Consider the following 20,885-nt stretch of genomic DNA (forward strand, 5'->3'; position numbering starts at 1 on the left):
AGAATTTGACCAGGAATGTTAGTATTAATTTCTTAGAAGACATTAGATATTGTCGCTGGCGAAAACTTACAGATGCTTCAAGTTAGCTAGTCGTCAAAAGAGTGTATAGATGTATCAACAATAAATAAATTTACTTTTTGTGGCCCGGCATGGCCAAGCGGGTTAAGGCGTGCGACCTCGTAATCTGAGGGTCGCGAGTTCGCATCCCTGTCGCGACAAACATGCTCGCCCTTTCAGCCGTGAGGGCGTTATAATGTGAGGGTCAATCCCACTATTCGTTGGTAAAAGAGTAGCCCGAGAGTTGGCGGTGGGTGGTGATGACTAGCTGCCTTCTCTCTAGTCTTACACTGCTAATTAGGGACGGCTAGCACAGATAGCCCTCGAGTAGCTTTGTGCAAAATTCAGAAACAAACGAAACAAACAATGCTTTTGGTGATCATCGATAAAAGATTCGGTTCCATAACAGATATAAGACTCCGTTTGTTTGTAAGTTTGTAAAACTTGTATAAAAACCATCATTTGTAATAACTATTATTACAAATTGTATTGTTGTTTGTATATTAAAATATATTTGTGTTAAGAAAGAAAATTGTGTTATCAATCATGTTGACAAATATCATAAATATCGACATAATTAACTTTTAAATTAAAATTATAATTTCAGGCTGTTTGGAATCATATTATGTAACATAAGTAATATAATGAATCGGAGATAAATCCTAGATAAATTATAATACGTAATAATGTAGATTAGAATACATAATTTTTCATATGTTTATTAATATTATCAATACATACATTAGAGAAGTGAGTACGACCTAATGATCAACTTTCCAATTGTGGATCTGACAAACGTTTTGAAGCGTTTCACTTAGACAAAGAGGAAAATGTTTTCCACATATTTGGAGATAAATTTACCTCATAAAATTGATGATTTTATTTGGTTTGACAAGAGTAGACTAAGAGATGGTAGTAGATAGTGTTTTTGTCTGAGCTTACGGCAATCAGAAATATTATTTATTAGTTGAAATGCACCATGAGGAAAATGAATGATTTCAGTAAATCATTGAAATTGATATAGTATGTCTATTTATTATAAGTGGTGGCACAACCATTGAGCCATGTGTCACTCAATGAGCTATTCGGTTTTATAGTGACGTATGTGTTTTTCTTTCTCTTTCTTTTTTCAAGATACAAACATAATGAACTGAGTTATGAGATGATTATTAGTCTTTGAAAGAGAGAAATGAGTTATTTTAATATTTACTGTTTTTGTATTATTGTATAGGGAATAAATTTGGGTGAATATTCCTGAAACTACGATTTGTTTTAACTTTAGAAATGATGTGAAGTTTACGTAATAGGAAACATGTTTCGGTTGTGGTAAACAAAAGCTTGAGTTTACTCTCTTAATATTTAAAATCCAGAATTATTGGAGAGTCTTATTAATTTTTCTATCACTAAAACCGTGTTAAATCTTACACTTTTTAGTATTAGAACTTTGTCTCCAAGATCCCTAATAATGATGTAAAGATAAAAATTGTTGTGTTACCCAAAGTGCCATTGTGAATATTTAATACACAACATTCTGCACGTTTAACATTAATATAAGAAAATACTGATAAACTTGTTTCATATTTATACACTACAATACGGTCTACAATAAAACTTTTTCATTAAAATAAAAGAAACAATAGTTTCTAAAAATAATCTTTGTACAATAATAAATGTTGAAGGCATCCAACACTCTACAAAATTTAAAATTGAAACACGGCAAAAATGTGGTAAAAATACATCATTTAAAAACAACGTTAATATTAGCAAAACGTTGTTTTCTTTTTAAATGATGCATTGGTTTTTTTCCATTTTAGCCGTTTATAAATTTTAACTCTTTGTATAGGTCTTCACACTTTTTAATTCTGGTATGGTAACTACAATATTCTGTGTAATGTTTGTAAAAGTGTTTATGTGGGAGAATTTTTAATTAACACGTGTCGTATATGATGTAACAACAAACTTTTCACAGACATATAAAAATAAAATAATTTTTGAACTTTTTAATATTACTCTAATCTGAAACAACTACTAATCTTCATTAAGTACTGAATCAACAGTCATTTTGGTCGTTGTTTTTTATAATTTTTTGCGTAAATCTATACAAAGATTGTCTATGCATATCCCGTCACCAATTTTCACCTCATAAACTTCAGAAGGATGGTGGATATATAAAACATATATAGCCAACTCTTTCTCTGCTTCTGTTTTTGTAAATTGAAGAATTTAACAACAATTCTTACAGCTCAACCAAGAATTTGCAGCAATTGGATTTAACCAATAATAATTAGATTCTCAAACATTAACTAGTATGCCATGCGAAAAGAAAAATGTCATACAACTTTCTCAATATTAAGAGTGACATCTACATTGATATAGAGTTATAACATCATTAACGTAAAAACATACGCTTCTCCAGCTTTTGAACATCAAGAATCATTGCACATTAGAACATCAATTTTCTATGTACAAAAATTTCATGTTAGAAATGCTAACGTACCCGAGAGAAGAACAGTTGTCTTAATGATCAGTAACTAAAATATTTGGTTTTATATGTGTGATATTGTCTGATTAATACGATTAGCAAATTAAATCTACTCGGATAAAATTCTTTCATGTCTTTTGTGGTAACAAAGTAATGCTATTCCTAAAACTCTCCAATACACATAATATTTTCTACTTAAAGTTATCAACTTGTTTTATGTCTTCTATTTAAAATAATGAACAATTACAATTATACTCTGCTTTAAGTGATTCATCAACCAAATTTTTCTGTTTAATTTATGAACTTGTTCTTTATCTCCTGCTTAGTACACATAAAGGATGTTGTAAAAGGTGTTGATTTTTCTCTCATATGGTCCTAAAGGTGGTTACATGTGTAATAATTGTTAATGTATTATGACGACCTTTGAAAACTGTTATGAATTTATTCTGTTTATATATATTATTTTTGTTTTCAGAGGAATGCGGCTGTGTATCTATGATATTACTAATACAAATACTTCGAGATTATCTTCTTTATTAAATCTTTTGTTTATGAACTATCAATGATGTTTGTAGTGATGTCTTTTTTTTACCTTCTTCTTGGAATTTTCGGTATTACAAATGTTGTTAATTATAAGAACTAGTCAGTTTATGACATTGTTATTTACACTATTGCTATGGTATGACATACAAATCGTATCCGAGGATTTCTCGAAAACGCCTTTGGTATGTAAGTTATGTGCCATGGTAATTATCACTTCTAGGAATGATAGTTTGTTTTCTTCTCTTTCCATTGCGAAGTGTATCGCTGAATATTATCTGTTCAGTGTTCACGGAACTATTTTTTAGTATTTTGTTATGTTACAATGTATTGTAAATACATTTGAACCCCATATGAGAGTTATATTAACTGTTTTGAAAGTATTACTTAAAAATGTTCCATTACATAGTAAGTAACTATTAACTACATTTAAGTAATAGTGTAGGCAAATATCCATGACAAATATTAATATTTAATCGCTACAACCTTCCCGTATGAATTTACTCACTTGATTGTAATTGCTTTACCCATTTCAGTAAATTTCACTAAGTTTGTAGTTTAATTCTATTGTGGATACTTTTGAAATTATGTTTTCGTAAGTCCAGTGCTTGTGCATTTCTACGTTTTTTTCGATACTATTTTTATAAGCAGGACTTTTTCTCAGCAAAATATATGTATACTTACAAGGAAATTTTGTAATTTATTTTCACAACTAATTTTATTACACACTTTTATATTATAGTGTGATACTTGTACCTGAATTTTTAGAAAACCATAAAAATTGCTTGCTGTATGTTTTCGTTGCAACGCATAATCCTAAACTTGCGGTAATTCTACATAGTTTTGAGAGAAATTGATTTGTTTATGTGTTTGTTTCCCTTATTTCCTCTTTGGATTTTGTATTTTGACTTGTCAAATATGAGTTTATCAGCTAGGTGTAATGCAAGATGTGTCAATAAGAAGTTAGTTTTATTTTAAAATGCATAGATTTCATAACTCCGCTGCTGACTGAACACAACAAATCAGTCTTTGGAAATGGTAACCAGGGTTATTGATGAGATTTTTCTAGTTTACTGTTACATTGCACGGAGTATACACACAGACTTTTAATCAATCATTAGAAACATATTTAGGACAAAAACAGAAAAAAAAAACTAGTTGCATTTATAACTGGTGAAACGTCAATTCTACAATTGCCTTTCACTCAAATCCTATTCCATTTTGAGGGATCGCTTTTTCCCACATTATTTATCCATGCATTCAAGATAGACACACTTATAGTAAGTAAAATATTTTTAAATCAAATTTTACTTTATCCTTTATGATAACAAAACAGCCTCGGATTACAAACGAGTGCCTTAAGCACCTGGCCATGCCGGGCCAGGCTCAGTACAGAATTCACTGCATTGATGATATAGAACAATAATCCTATTTTAGTATGGTATTTAAATTAATTTAAAAACAATAAGATATCAACTTTCCAACCACATCCCTAGATACGTTTTCATGCTTGCATAGAAACTGACTACTAGACAAATTAAAAACTAACCATGATATCCGATGTAGCCTTCACCAGGCAGAGTATTTCAAATAAATCATAACATTAACCTATTTATACAAATAAGTACCTTACCTACCAAATAATTATGATGGCTCTTAACATGATCACAAATACCAACGTACATCGAATGGTTCAAAATTATCAACATATATATATATACATACATACATTTTTAACAGTAAGTACTCATTATTTGCAAAGTAAACCGTTTATATTAAATAAACGAAAGTTTTAAATATTTCTCGACAAAGTGAGCGGAATTCGATTGCGATCTTTCAAAAGAACTACCAGTAGGTAAGGCTAATACTTGTTTAGATTTTCATAAATATGTTACAAGCTTTATGTATGTGAATCAAGTTTATTTATAAAGAGGCATACAAAAGTAGGGTTTCATGAATTATGGAACTTGAGATCAGATTACAGGAGCGTATATATCATTATGAATTTATATTAACTTATATAAAGAAATTTAAGAAATGTTCTTTATCGAATCATCTACAAATATCAAACGTATGTGCTAATTCAATTGCATTGTCGAAAAGCCTTGTTTCCCAACAGTGGCTTATCCTATAGCGGTTAACAGCATTAAAAAAAAAATGGTAATACAGTAAATGGTAATAATATATTATAAAAGTGATGTTCCAAGGTCCTCGTTACCTTTGAAACTAATTCTTTCTTTATCGATTGCACTATATAACATAAATTTTGTTCCTGGATAGTATGAGTTATTCCTTCATTGCTTATGTTGTAAAAGTAGAGAAAATGACCATTATTCCCTTCAAACTTTGCTTTAGTGACCTGGATAATGAAATTTAGAAATTTCCCTATTCTCTTTGTAAAAACGGACAAATTTGCACATTTTAATTTACATAAGGCCTGAATAAAACAACACATGAATCAAGATTTACGTGTATTTATACTAAAGTTATACAAAAATGTTTAGAAGTGAGTAGTTTTTCGAGATTTGCGACTTTAATGTAAATCAGTTTCACGTATCAGTCCCCAAATATAGTCTTCCATCATGTTTTCGTTATACGCTTCCAGGTTACAAAACCAAAGTTTGAAGAGAAAAATAGTTCTTTTCCATTTATTTTAGGCATAAGTAATTGGGAAATAACACTTTCTTCCCAGAAAGAAGAAAAAAAAAAATAAATTACACAGTGTTATCAGACACTACAGTTTCCACTGTGCAATTAAAAAGTTATTCTAAGAAATGGTGAGATCAGTTCTAAACCACAGAAAAGTCAATTGATGCTGCTTCCTAATACTTGTCAAGTAGGTTATGAAATGGAAATATTTGAGTTCCAGTTTCTTATCGTTTTGAAGCTTGATAGTAGCTGGAATCTATATACAAATCGTCAGAGCTTTGGCACCTTGATATAATTCAATACATCACATCGTTTTATTCTGCCTTACAAAGTACATAGTTTGAACAGTGTAGAATGCATGATCCTCTTTTTGATGTATCTACACCAAAAGGTAAGCTATGTATTTACAGAAGCTGCGCGACTCAACGTTATATTCATTTTGTGTGCGATATATAGAATGAAATATAATATTCAGTTTACGACTCTGATTTGTTTTTGCTAGTTACAGGTTTACATTTAACATATGTTTTCACTGAAGGTTATGACTCAGTTATAAGTAGAATTAGCAAAATATAGGAAAACATAATTGTGCTTTAATACAAAAGTATTAAACGTGTTTGAAAATGTTCATCCACGTTGAACAATTATAACTAGTATTTTGCAAGGATCTATTACTTATAGTTTATATCTTATTCTATTTATTTTCTAGGAAATATTATTTGTTACAAATTACCTTTAACCGTTAGTTCTTTATTTTAGTTTTGATGTAATGTAAAACAGCCATGAAGAACGTTCATTTATATATATATGACAACCATGTTGAGCAATTTTCCTCAGTAGTTTCGTTTTGAGTTTCATTACTGATTACAAGTACTACTTTATCATAAATTATATTAAGGAAATGTACTTAAGAATGATCGCACTACCAGTCGAAACGTCGACCTGTTTTTAAAAGATTCTTCTCTCTCTCTAAATGCTATAATTTGTAATAAATAATAATTATCAGCAATGCAGGTATGTAAGAACTACTTAACTAAGTACAAATTACTTTAAGTGAAGTAGTTCAGACAAAACTATTTTTCAGAAAATTACATACCCAATAATTCTTAACCAATTATAAAATATCGGAACATTAACGCCTTTGATCAAACCCATATTCAATGTGTTCTTTGTGTTCTCTAAGTTAAAAAAAATAACACTGTGAGTTAATTTCTTTTAATTTGCACTGTGAGACACATATTCGTTTGTATAAATAAACTGAGCGAGAAACCGTCATAATGTCAATTATGGAAAAGAACTTTACATAAAGTAACAAAATTTGTTATCGTAGCGTATGATGTCAACACATTATTTTAAATACTTGAGCTAGAAATTCCGATTGATTACTAATATGAAAGGATGTTGAAATGAAAATAAATATCTCTTTTTAACTTATTAAACTACACTTCATGGTCCGTGCACTTCATTATAAATAAGTAATATATATATATACTATAAAGAGGTTTACGTTTGCTTATGTGTAGGACCGTAACTGATACGTTCTAGCATTTTTATCTTTGACTATCATAAACCTTTTGAGGGTTCTTGGGTATGACCCTTAATTTATTACATTTTTCTTTTAATTCATCTTATCAGTTATTTTAATTCCCCCTCCTACCTCGGTGAGTGACGTACATGCTTTTCATCCTGTTATCTGCCTGGTGCTTGTGTCTTTCTAGTGTTCATTTAAGCTGGCTGAAGTGTTTATTAAAGAGTTCAGAACTTTGGATGCATATTTTATTTTTAATCGCATTATTATGTTCTAATATTTTTTGTTGTTAAGAGAAGAGTTTCTAGTGCACATCATAGTGCTAAAACATGTGGAAACTAAAATTTTATTAATTTGACTTATAAAATAACAGCTTAAAAATTACATGATTTGGAAGTTAACTCGTATGAAACATTATAGTTTTACAATCCTATAATTCTCAATATTTGCATTATTTTAGTTTTACATTTCACTGCAAATTAAAACATCAATGTTTTATATATATTATCATGAATTTAGTAAGAATTAATGATTAAAAATACGTTGGTGTAACTTGTGTTTTCAAGAAAGTCACTATAGCAGTTCCATATAGGTCTGCTTTTGCAACTATTTCTTTTTTACGTTAATGAAAATTAGTAAGACAGAATGGTCTTCCGTAGCCAAGTAACTACCGTGCCAGATTGCGGATCTTAGGAACTATTGTTCGCGATCCGCTGCTACAAAATTGAGCTCAGGACATTGAGCTGCAAGTACCTATATTTTTTGTGTATTACGTTTTAATATTAATTTAAAAAATAATTAACTGTCGATATATGTTAAAATTATTATATTTGTTAACAATATTGATACACACAGTTTTATTTCTCAATGCAAATATATTTTAGTATACGAAAAATAATCCAACTTATAATAACAGCTCTTACAAATAATGACTTATACACAAAAGCTTTACCAGCGTACAAATAATGCTGAGTCTTCTATCTGGTCTGAAATTGAATATTTTATCGACAGTTTACGATGAGCGAATGAATTACGAGTTGATATTTCAAAAATTCGCTTAATGACTAGTTGTTGTTTTTTGAATTAAGCACAAAGCTACTCAATGACTATTTGTACTCTGCCCACCACAGGTATAGAAACTCGGTATAGAAAATAGAAACATTCTAAATTCGCAGACATGCTGCTGTGTCACTGGTAGGGTGTAATGACTAGATAGCTAGTTGCTTCACTGAGCGTATGTACGTTTCCAGCGACGAAAAGGTGTGTAATGTCCTCGTAGAAATACTAACATATGAAGTTAATTCTCTGAAGTTCAACGGTTTATAACGTTTGAAAACTATAAACTTTTCTGGTTAAATATCTGCAATATTCCGATTGATAAGCGATAATCACAATTAAGGCTTCCGAAGCTTATAATATACTAACTGTAGGAAGCCAACAATATGTACTCTCTTTCGGCGCGTTAATTTATAAACGTTAAGGCGAGGTTCTTGAAAGTTCAGTTGAAAGCAATATTGGCAATCACTATTACTTTACATACATATATACATAGTACATTACTTATTCTTACACTCGAGAACATTCTACAACTTTAAATAATAGGCGGAAATTTCACAATACTCATTTAATAGTGTAAGTTATATGCATTGCTAATTATACATTTAACTGAAACATCGATATTGAAAGAAATACATAATAGTAGACAGTTACAATTTAAAACGTGATTAGTCAAAGACTAGTTATTTACATACGCTATCCAATGAACAAGCAGTAGGTGCTTTCCATATATGCAAAAACGGCTCGTAAAGGTTGAGAAAATATTTTACGTAGAAGAGCGAACAACGTTTCGACCTTCTTCGGTCATCGTCTGAACTCTTTCTTTGTGAACCTGACGATGACTGAAGGTCGAAACGTTGTTCGCTCTTCTACGTAAAATATTTTCTCAACCCCTACGAGCCGTTTTTGCCTATATATTTCTCTGCAAGTGGGTTTTCTCGACATCACTGAGTCGGTGCTTTCGCTCCTCTAGTTCATCAATTTTATGTTAGAAACAGTTAGCGAAGATATGTCTTGTTTCGTTTTTCGCTAATATCAGAAGCAAATATATGAAAGAACTGAACTTTAATTTCCATTGACAAAAAAGATAAAATAATATATATCACGCTTTATTTCACTGTTATCTTAATATGTAGATGAGTTATTTATTTTAATGCTTCATAAATCACAAACGTTTTGTTTATCCAGGATAAATCAACATAATAACATACTGATTATTGAGGTCTGTACCGTAAGAAAGAAACACCAGTTTTAACCTTTAGACTTGAATGAGTTTATAAAAAAAAATACTTTTATTCTGTATCATATGAATTCTATCTTCAGTATAGCTCAACGTACTTTTGGCTTTGTGCAAATACAATTGTTTTTGAGCTACAAACCTTTCCAAACTTTTCGTTTTTAATTTTCTTTGCGTCTACTGTGCTTGCAAACAATTCCAGAATCCATTGTGTGTAACTTAAAATGAGCATGAAAACCGAATATCATTTTATGCTGTTTATGTTACTTCAAAAAAATTGTAAAGTTCGAAGAAATCGCATCAGAGAACTAAATGTTAGAAAAAGAAAACTGTGTTTCAACTCGAATTTTTCAAAATATTTTGAAACATAATAAGTTATATAAGTGAAAAACGAAATGTGGTTTTCGGAAGAGCTGGAGAGACTATATCGTTGTCATAATTTTTCTTTCAAGACAAGGTATCATATATTAGTCACTTGTATCAAGTATATGTTGGGTTATAATTTGCTAAATCATTATCAGTATACTTTCAGGTTTTCTAGATTTAAAATACGTTTTAAATTAGTAGACTATTTTATGCTTAAAATAAATGTATTACCTTATAGGTTTTAATCCTAGAAAATTTTGTTTCTTAAGAATAGATATTTGTTTTTACAAGTAATGATAACATTGGGTTTGTTTTGCAATCATAGTTCAAAAGTAATGACGTAATTTTCACATTATTTATAATAAAAGGAACATGCTCAGAAAAACTGATGCATTAAAAATACGTCTATTTCTTACTTAAGGTGCAAGGATATTAACTGCAAGATAAAAAAAATATTATACTAGTCTCCCGCTGGGACAGTGGTCAGTCTTCGGACTTACAACGCTAAAATAAGGGTTTCGGTTCTCCTTGGTGGACACAGAAGACAGCCCAATGTGGCTTTACTATAAGAAAAACAAATGCACTTTTATACTATGCCAGTTCTTTCAAATCGCATACCATTTCAGAGTTAAAACAAACTTTAGAGTGATACTCTGGATATTAGTCCTCAGCAAAATTTTAATAAATGTTGATTACAGTCTTCCAAACTCATACATATAAAAAAACGTCCTTGCATAGTTTAATAAACCAACCAGAAACAAATCCAAGTTATACTATAGGTAAAAGTACATAATAATTTAAAATTAACTTCTTTTTAAGTAAAGGTTCTTCTTCTTAGTTCAGTTAGGCAACAAAAAACAAGCTTTAGTATAATAGTTATCTTTATCTATTGAAAGATTAAAAATCATTTTGTACAAAATTTGCTTTCTTAATTAAAATATTAGCGTCAAGTGAAATGCATAAATCGCCATAGATAGCTCTCTATAATAATAAATATTATCAGAACCACTAATACGTAAAGTTATGTGTCAAAGAAACTTAAATAATCGATATATTGATAAACATGATTTATGTGAGAAAACTAAGAGAAACTTAATATTACTCTACTTAGAGCCCTACGTTAAAACCTTGTTTAGTTGTAAAGACTAATTTATAGAAACACTTTGTTAACTTTTAAAACCAGAGGTCTTGTTTCATTTTTCGTTTCAGTACTTCATCTTAATGCAGAAGAAATAATTAATGTTGTGTAAGAAAATTTCATATTTTATTCGGTAGCAAAAATAATATTATTTCAATCATATGACGTTTTATAAAATTTTGCACTGATATTGTTGATATCAATCACATTCAGAGTGAAGCTGTATGAAATTAGTAGTTATTTCAAACAAAATTGTATTGTATATCAAAAGAAATTGAAAAAAAGCGCTACCTTCGCCATTGTTTATGGTGCGATTACATGCAAGTATTAATGTACATGTTCAATAAACTGAAACTCGTGAAGTATCTGCATTGATTATTTGTCTTCCAATAATAAAACAAAGTATTGCAACATATGAAAGTAACGAAAAATTGTTATTATTCATATACACCGTAATATTATTGATCATTCCTCTGTAGTGATATTTCTATACCCTGCCATATGCCCCGTAATCGTGTCATCATTAAAAGAATACATTAACGGCATCATATCCAATAGCTAAGGCACTATACCACAACACATAAAAAAAAATGTTTGTGTGTTTTTCCTTATAGCAAACCCAAATTAGGCTGTCTGCTGAGTGCAGCGAAGGGAATAGAATCGCTGATCTTAACGTTGTAAATCCATAGACATGCTGCTGTACCAGCAGAGGACAAAAAAAAAAAAATCTACAAACATAGTACTAGTATTAATACTCGATTTAGTTTTATATTAAAAGTGCTTTCTTTCTTTATATATTTTTGTGTATCAGTACTAGAGAAAAAATAAAACGATATTAAGTCTTTAATAAAAATTTACAAACTTTATAAGGTCGTGTACTCTTTATATTTTTTATTTATGTCTCTAAAAAAAGGCCGTTATCAACCTGAAAGCTTAGACTTAGTAAAGGTTTTATTCTTTTTATATTCGCCATTTGGAAATAAACGCCTCTGAAGAAAGGCTGTTATCGGCCTGAAAGGTTAGACTTACAATAGCTTTTATTCTTTTATCATTACCTTTTGTTCAAGTTGTATCACCAATGTTTTTAGAATCTTTGTTTTACTTATTTTTTATCTTTTTCTTAACTTTGGTACAAGAATGACAGTAAAACTCATAAGAAGTAGTCAGTTTATAATGTAAGCAGGTAAAATAAGATGAGTAACTAACTTATAGATAGATCTAATTATCACAGTGAAATCGTGCTTTAATGAGTATAGTGTCGCCAAAAACGTGATTAATAACTACATACTGATATATTTGTAAACGAAATACCATGTTGATTGAAAAGAGCTATGGTATCAGTATAGTAAAAAAAAATGTTTGATACAAGTTATAGCTGCATATATAATAACACATTACAAATGGAGAAACAAAAAAATACAAAGTTACAAACATTAAAACCTTGAAAATTAGTCAGGATACAATTCTAAGGAATTATAAAGAACTATTTAAATTTATAATAGTTTAATATTGTAGCATACTAATAAGAAATTAATAAATTTCAAACAATCATATTTTTCAGGTTTATAAACTGTTATTTATTATAAGTTATGTCGGACTAGCATCTAATTTATTATGCTACGTATTACTATTTCAGATAGCCTGAAACTGCGTTAAATTCTAATTTGAGTTTAAAAGTTGCTTATATCATGAGACGCATCAAACTTAGGTAATTTGCAAACAAGGTTGATACAAATTTTTATTTATTAATACAATATATGTTAATATTCAGACAATAACACAATTTATAATAACGGTTATTGCTTATAATTATTTATATATACAAGTTTTACAAACATAGAAACAATATTAATCTTTTATCTGATCTGGAAATTCCTTGACATCTTTCGAGGTTTCATTTTGATTGAATTAATTTCGAGTTGATATCCGTACAATTATTTAACGTGGATCTAGCTAGCTTTTGGCTGATCACATTATGAGTTCTTCACAGCTGAAGTTAATAATGTCTTTCTAGAAATACTAACGTCTCATGTTGATCCACTGAAGGTAAACGGTTTGTAAAGTTCTAAATATATAAACGTTTGTGGTCAAATATATGTAGTTCTTGATTAATAAACGTTAATCACAATTATAGCTTCTGCGGTTTAGAGGATACTAATTGTAGCAAACTAATAATAACGCGTTGCGTTAATATAAGAGGGTCCCCCGCTAGTACAGCGGGTATGTCTCCGGATTTACAACGTTAAAATCAGAGGTTCGATTCCCCTCGGTGGGCTGAGCAGATAGGTCGACGTGGCTTTGCTATGAGAAAAACACACATAAGTATAAGAGGAAAGTTTCTAAAAATTTCAGCTAGGAAAACAATGCTACCAAAAACTAATATTTATATACACAGAAAATACATTGTTGTTTCTTATTCTTGATAAATTTTTAAAACTTTATGAGAATTGTCGAGAATGTTGCAATACACATTTAACAGTATAAGTTACATGCATTTCTAAATATATATTTCACTGAAACAAACACCGATATTAAAATAAATATATAATAGTAAAACCGTCACACAACATAATAATAGTTACTTAACTTTAAGTGTTTCAGCTTTCATGAACTATTTTAGCTGTTGTTGATTTCTAGTGCAAATCCTGAACACCAGGTGGAATCGAACGTATTAATTTCACAAACCTATCCTTCAACAACTGGTTATCGTAGCGGGGAAAAAAATTAAAGACACGAAATCAAGTACTGTAAGAGTAATGATAATTATCACAAACATGAAATAAAGTAATTCTCGTCGTTCAGTTCAAAATATTAACAATAATTATATGTAAACACCAAATTTATCTTTCTATCTATGTATATATACTAATTTGATAACAGTTAAATAGGCCTGGCATGACCAGTTGGTTAAGGTACTGAACTCGTAATCTCAGGGTCGTGGGTTCGAAACCCTCGTTATACTAAACATGCCGTTCTTTCAGCAGTGAGTGGGTTATAGCGATACGTTCAATCCCACTCTTTGTTGGAAAAAAGAATAGCCCAAGAATTGGTGGTGGGTAGTGATGACTAGCTGCCTTCTCTCTAGTATTACACTGCTAAATTAGGGACGGCTTGCGCAGATAGCCCTCTTGCAGCTTTGAGCGAAATTCAATGCCAAACAATTAAATAATATTTTAATGAGTTTTTGTTTGATGTGACCCATACTCTGAAATATAAATTATACTGATATAGTAATATAATAATGCTTAAACGTAGATTCGACTATAAATTTAAAATTACAAGGAATTTATTCAATACAAATTAACATAAAATAAACAATCTATAAAAGAAGCTCATACATAAGAAAACTAAAGAAAATATTTATTGTTTGCAATTAAGCACAAAATATGTATTATATATAATTCGGCACAAATATTTGCAATGGGCACTCGGTGTTCTGCCTTCCACGCGTTTCATAACCCAGATTCCAGCGTTGTAAGCCAGTAGACATACATAGTGCCACTGTGGGATGGCTAGCGAAATAAGTCGTATACGACGTCGATTTATACGACATGGTTTCTAGCAAGACAAAGTGCTCGAAATAAATTTATTTTCCTGTATAAATCTGGAGTATGGATAATGATATATAGGTATTATTGGCAATTTCATTAATTCAGAACATTTAAATTGGAGACGATAATAAAATCAGTCGTAATTCAAGCTAACTATTTTTATCGTTCTCATTAAGAACTACAACAGTGTGTTACGATTTGTAATTTTGGATTTTATTCCCCATTGAGATTTTACGAAAACCTGTTTAATAAAAATGATATTCCAAAGCTCAACTTTTCTACACGTAATAAATGTGGTTAATTTGCAATGCTAATATAACACCAAGTTATTCGAAACTTTTATTTCTGTTTTGAATTAAGCGTTAATTTCTGGTTTAAATGGTTGTTGGATTTAATAACAGAAATAAATTATATTTTCTGATAAGATAGACAAAGTAAACGGTGACTAGTAGGAAAATACATTAGAAAAGTGAGAAATAATTTGACTTTTTAAGTAAATATATGTATATATATATATTTATAAATATCTTATATACTTATCCAACAACATCAACAAATTTAAACTGAGTGTACAGAAGTACGAATGATAAAATACAAAAAATATATATGAATATAATGTGCTTAACAATAATATACAAAGATTATCGGGAGTGAAAATAATTGGTATAAAAATAATATAACTTGAATAGAAATTTAAAGTTTAATGTTATCTGACTAAGAATTAAAGCGATGTGATGCACATATTTTATTATTTTCAAAGTAAGGGTAATGCGTTTTTTAAGAAAAGTATTATGACTGAAATTCTCGATTATTGTTGCATAGAAAACCACAATTCATAGTCAGTTTTATGTGTCAAAAGAAATTATATAAATAAATATGCCGTTCTTCGTTTATAAATGTAGATATTTTTGAACGTCAATTAAATAATGACAAAGTGCATTTACTAATAACACTATGTAATGCAAATTTTGTTCATGGATAATGTGTGTTATTTCTTAATTTCTTACGTTGTAAAAGTACAAAAAATGGCCATTATCCCCTTGAAACTTTGCTTTTGTGATCTGGATAGTGAAATTTAGAAATTAACCTTTTTTCTCTAGGTACAAACAGGCACATTTTCATTTACATAAGGTCTGAATAAAACAACATATGAATGAAGATTTACGTGTATTTATACTAAAGTTATACAAAAATGTTTAGAAGTGAGTAGTTTTTCGAGATTTGCGACTGTAAGGTAAATCACTTTCACGTATCAGCCCCACATATAGTCTCCCATCATGTTTTCGTTATACGCTTCCACGTCACAAAAGCGAAGTTTGAGAAAAAATAGGTATTTTCTATTTTATTGGGAAATAACACTTTCTGCCAGGAACAAGAAAAAGTAAAAATTTTGTACATAGTGTAATTTTAGTTTCTCATAAGCAGGATGGGAAAAGCTTGAATCCTCATAACCACACATGTTTGTTCTTTCCACATAGGGGGTGTTATAACTTAATGATAAATCTGAGCATTTTTTTGTTAAAAGAAAATTCCAATAGTTAGTCTTGATTAACTGCCTTTCTTTTGATCCATCAATGCTAAATTATGGACAGTCAACGCAGACAGACTTCTAGTGGCTTTGAATGAAATCCAAAAACAAACAAATATATATTTGTATTTATTTAACTTGTACATAATGCTGTTTACTCATATTGCACATATTTATCACATTTTTATGCTATGCCAGTCTAGTTTATTTGATTTGAATTTCGTGCATAGCTAAACAAGGGCTATCTCTATTAGTCGTCCCTAATTTAATAGTGTAAGACTAGAAAAAAGACACCTAGTCATCACCAGCCATCGTCAACTATTGGGCTACTCTTTTAGATAGTAAAATTGATCGTCACATTATAACGCCATCACAACTGAAAGGGCAAGCAGTTAAGGTATGAAGAAGGTTCGAACCCGGCATTCTTAGATTACAAGAACGCCATAATCACCAGGGCATGTCAGATCTCCACCAGTCTATACCTTGTATATCGAATATTCTCTTTTAAGTTTTATCATAAAAATTATTTGAAAATATTTTTCGTTTATATTCCTCTCTATGTTTTGTAAGAAATATTCTAAAAACATTTGTAGTCTGCAGTGCTAACAATATTTAAATATAAGTATTTAAATAAGAAACCTGGAAAAAATAAAATTAAGCACGACGGTAGTTTCCAATAACACTATTCACTGGTTAGGCATTAAATTATTATTAGCTACATAATATAATATGTTAATTAACTTTCTGTGTTTTGGCCTCTAGATTTCATTACAAAACATTTGGACAATAATATTCTAAACTAAACTACAATGCTATACAAGTACTAAATTTATACAATAAGCTAGTGTTTAGAAATGCGCTTTGACGTTCAAATTCAAAAGATAAAAATTATTTAAAGAGTCACTAGAGTGTATTACTTTGTATATGATGGATAACATACAAATATTTATAATGAGTTTTGTATACTGTATACAGATGCTAAACAAGTAAAAATTGCAATCAACCTCATTCTCAAGTGTTCAAAACATTTGTAAACATAAGCTAACCATTTACATTAAGATCCAATTGCAGATGTCATGTCTTTCAGAAAAGAAAACAGAGAAATTCTTAAATAATAGTTATAGTAAATGTTCGAAAGTGCATTCGTAATCTAGTAAATATCAGATTGCTCATATATTGAGAGTAAATCTTACATTTCTAAAATAAGAAGCAACAACATCCAAAACATCCTTTGTATCTGACGTTAACACCAGGAATCAGTTTAAATAAAGAAATGACTGATATCAGTTCATTTTGGGATATTGTTGTAAAGAAAGCTGAACATAGACCTTTATTTACTTCAATAAACTTAGAATTGTGTATTTTTGTGAGGGATTGTTTGTTTCTTTTAAATTTCGCGCAAAGCTACATCAAGGCTATCTGCGTTAGCCGTCTTTAATTTTGCAATGTAAGACTAGAAGGAAGACAGCTAGTCGTCACCACACACTGCCAACTCTTGGGCTACTCTTTTACCAACGAATAGTGGGACTGACCGTAACATCATAACGTCATCACGGCTGAAAGAGCGAGCATGTTTTGTGTGACGGAGATTCGAACCCGCGATCCTCAGATTAGAGTCGAGTGCCTGTACCACCTGGCCATGCCGGGTCTTCTGTAAGGGAATAATTAAGTGTAAGTTTTGAAGTAATAGCGAAAGGTTTTCTCATTTAGTGTGATCTCATTAAGTACGACATTCGCAATGTGTATGGAAACGCAGTCCTCGAAACATTATTTCAAAATACTCTAATTCCATAATTGGGCTAATATTGCATTATATTAACATGGAATATGTCTAATAATTTCACTACGTACACTTTCATTCTTGATGTGTTATAAGCGTTATAGGAAATCCCACCATTCGGTCAAACAAGAACAGCCCAAAAGATGATTCAGTGGACTGTTGACTCGCTGCCTTCGTTCTAGTTGTCAGTAAGAACTACGGAACTATGCATAGATATCTCTTTTATAGCTTTCACAGAAATAGAAAATACAAACACAAAATACATCCTTAAGAGGCTAAATAAATTTACAATAATGGATTAGTACATCTTGATATAAAACATGTTTTTTTCGGGTGATAACGCGTTCGTATGCGTCATAATAATTATTGGAGATGCGTAAAATAAACACGAGGAAATGTTCACTTGAATTCCTTATGTTGTCTGTTCGGAAAAATAATTCCAATAGAATCTGCTGAAATAATTTTTTATTTCATTTTGTTTTTTCTTTTCGATATATTTAACCTTATCATATCTCTTGTTATTATTATTTAAAAATGAGTAATATTACCATTGAAAGCTTCTATGGTTCTGCTTAACCACCTATTATTAACCTGAGTGTTTATGAAAGGATTATTTCGATCTGTTTAGTAAAGTTTTACAGTTGAGAAAGATTGTTGAACTTTATAATGCGAGCCTCAAACAAATTATTGATATAAATTTATGTAATGATACACATATTTGGTTCGTTATCAAAAAGCTAGAAATACCTTAATACAACATAAGAATATTTAAATAGGAGCAATAATTTAAAAACTTGAATACTATAATCAAATCCTCAATTGAAAGCGCATAAACAATGTAATTCTTTATTGTTCAAAATTCATCATATTTTTACAATAATATGATCTGAACCTGATTTGTAAACTTAAATTAACCAAATGGATTCGCAAAAGCAACAAGTCATTAATTAACTATCTTTTTATACTACTCGTTGTGAGAATGCATGACTTTTTCGACAAATTGTACTTGTATTTGCAAGTGTAGAAATACAGTGTTGAAATTACAATAAGCTAATGTCTTGATGGTGTTTACAGTTGTAGTTAATGTTTACACACTCTACATATATTTTTATTATTTAAGTCCAGTTTAGTTTGCTTCAGTTTTACCTGATCTGAATGTTTAGAAACCTGTTGTTTGGTGATAAACCACTGGAGTTTACTTATCGGTTGAATTCAGTTACTGAGAACCATTACTTTTTTTCAGCTTCCTCGGAGATACAAGCTATCCAAGGATATCCTACTATTCTACCTTGTAATGCGGTTTTTCCTAACAAGGACGGGATTGCTTTAGTTTTATGGTTTAAAGCAGATTCTGGTGTTCCTTTTTACAGCTATGATGCTCGCTCTGACTCAACTTACAAAACAACACACTTTTCAGATGATCCACTTGGTTCAAGAGCTCAATTCTATTTAAACTCCAGACCTCCAGCTCTCAAGATCGAAAATGTTAAGAAAGATGATGAAGGAGAATACGAGTGTCGAGTAGACTATCGAAGAGCACGGACTGAAAAATGGAAAATATTTTTGAATGTTACTGGTAAGATCGTTTCATCATTAATATAATAAAATAAAACCCTTTAATATTAGTGAATTATTGTTCTTAGAGAGCGTTATAGCGAGTTTCACAAAGACATTTCACCCATTCTTAAAAACAAAACAAACTATGGCTGTACAGGATTATTTAACGCAAAAATAACTTCAAAATATACATATAATATATTGTGTTATGATATATTTTAGGTCAAAAACATTAAATTAACTACGTTGCATTTAAATAGAATAATAACGTTGTAATTATCCTATTACGTGATGCAGTGCCTCCGAAATCTACAATTATTATGGATGAAAATGGCCAACGTTTAGAAGGAGTTGCTGGACCGTATAATGAAGGATCTCTTTTGTTTCTGAATTGCGAGGCTGATGGAGGTATGTTGATATATTTAAATTAATTAGTGATGTTTTGACGTGAGAAAATGGGTTTCCTCACTTCATCTGTTTTCTAACAATTCGAATTTTCAAATTAAATAAATATAATTTTTTTCTGTAACAAATAGTGTGTTGAAAGCGGTAAAGGAATAGGTTGGTATGACATGAACAATTTCTAGGTTGTTGTTATTGTTTCTTCGTTGGCTAAATTCTGTGAAAAACTAGGAGAGGGTTTTCTATAGTAAACACCCATTATCATGAAATGATATATAAGAGAGAAGGCAACTAGTTATCACCATCCATCAGCAACTTTTGAGATATATTTTACGAACGAGTAGTAGGATTGATTTTGACGTAAACGCATTCATGGTAAAAACAGTGAATGCGTTTGGTGACTTTCTTTTATTAAGTTATAATTTTATTTAGGATTTTTCATCAGAGTTAGGTGCAAATAGTAAATCTCAAGAGTTTAAGATTTCTAAGTAAATAAAATTAATTGTGATTTAATATTCAAGAAATACTGAAAAATATTAACTTGTAGGATAATATCATTTATGTTTTTTAATGTGTTGTTTTGAACTCGAAAGAGAGAAGCAATTTTTCGGTCAACTGCCAAAAAGTAGTTTTGAGTTCGTTTAGCCAAACATAACTAGTTTTTAAATCTTCAATGAGGATCTGTTTATTGTATGAATCAGTATTCAGATAAATCAGAATAGTTTCTTGCACAGTTGCTCAGGTGATCGTTTTCATCACCCTTTAATTACCGCAACGAAGCAACTAAGCACATATATAGTTTTCATGATGTTGTAGGTTAATTTTCAATACTTAAATTTGCTGTTTTGTAGTGTTTTCTAGAAAGAGTTTTTGTCTTGAAGCAGTAATTAGTAAAGCCTAAATATTAACTGAGTGTTTTGTTATGACGCCAATTTATGACATTCATAAGAGATGAGAGTTTTGTCTAGCTCATACGCTATGTCTAAAATGTTCATGAGTTGCGTTTAGGAAATA

The 20,885-nt window shown here is 30.1% G+C and overlaps 1 protein-coding gene across 1 annotated transcript in view; it reads left to right on the forward strand.

Moving 5' to 3' along the window:
• LOC143237848 (protein turtle-like) overlaps positions 1–20,885 on the forward strand; it is a 134,953-nt gene that overhangs the window by 63,757 nt on the left and 50,311 nt on the right. Inside the window, exons 2-3 of the mRNA XM_076477521.1 lie at positions 19,156–19,488; positions 19,767–19,877. Coding sequence (XP_076333636.1) covers positions 19,156–19,488; positions 19,767–19,877 — 444 coding nt within the window. The remainder of the gene's footprint in view (positions 1–19,155; positions 19,489–19,766; positions 19,878–20,885) is intronic.

The sequence above is a fragment of the Tachypleus tridentatus genome, chromosome 13, assembly GCF_004210375.1.
Source record: "Tachypleus tridentatus isolate NWPU-2018 chromosome 13, ASM421037v1, whole genome shotgun sequence".
In the NCBI taxonomy this organism is placed as follows: Eukaryota; Metazoa; Arthropoda; class Merostomata; order Xiphosura; family Limulidae; genus Tachypleus; species Tachypleus tridentatus.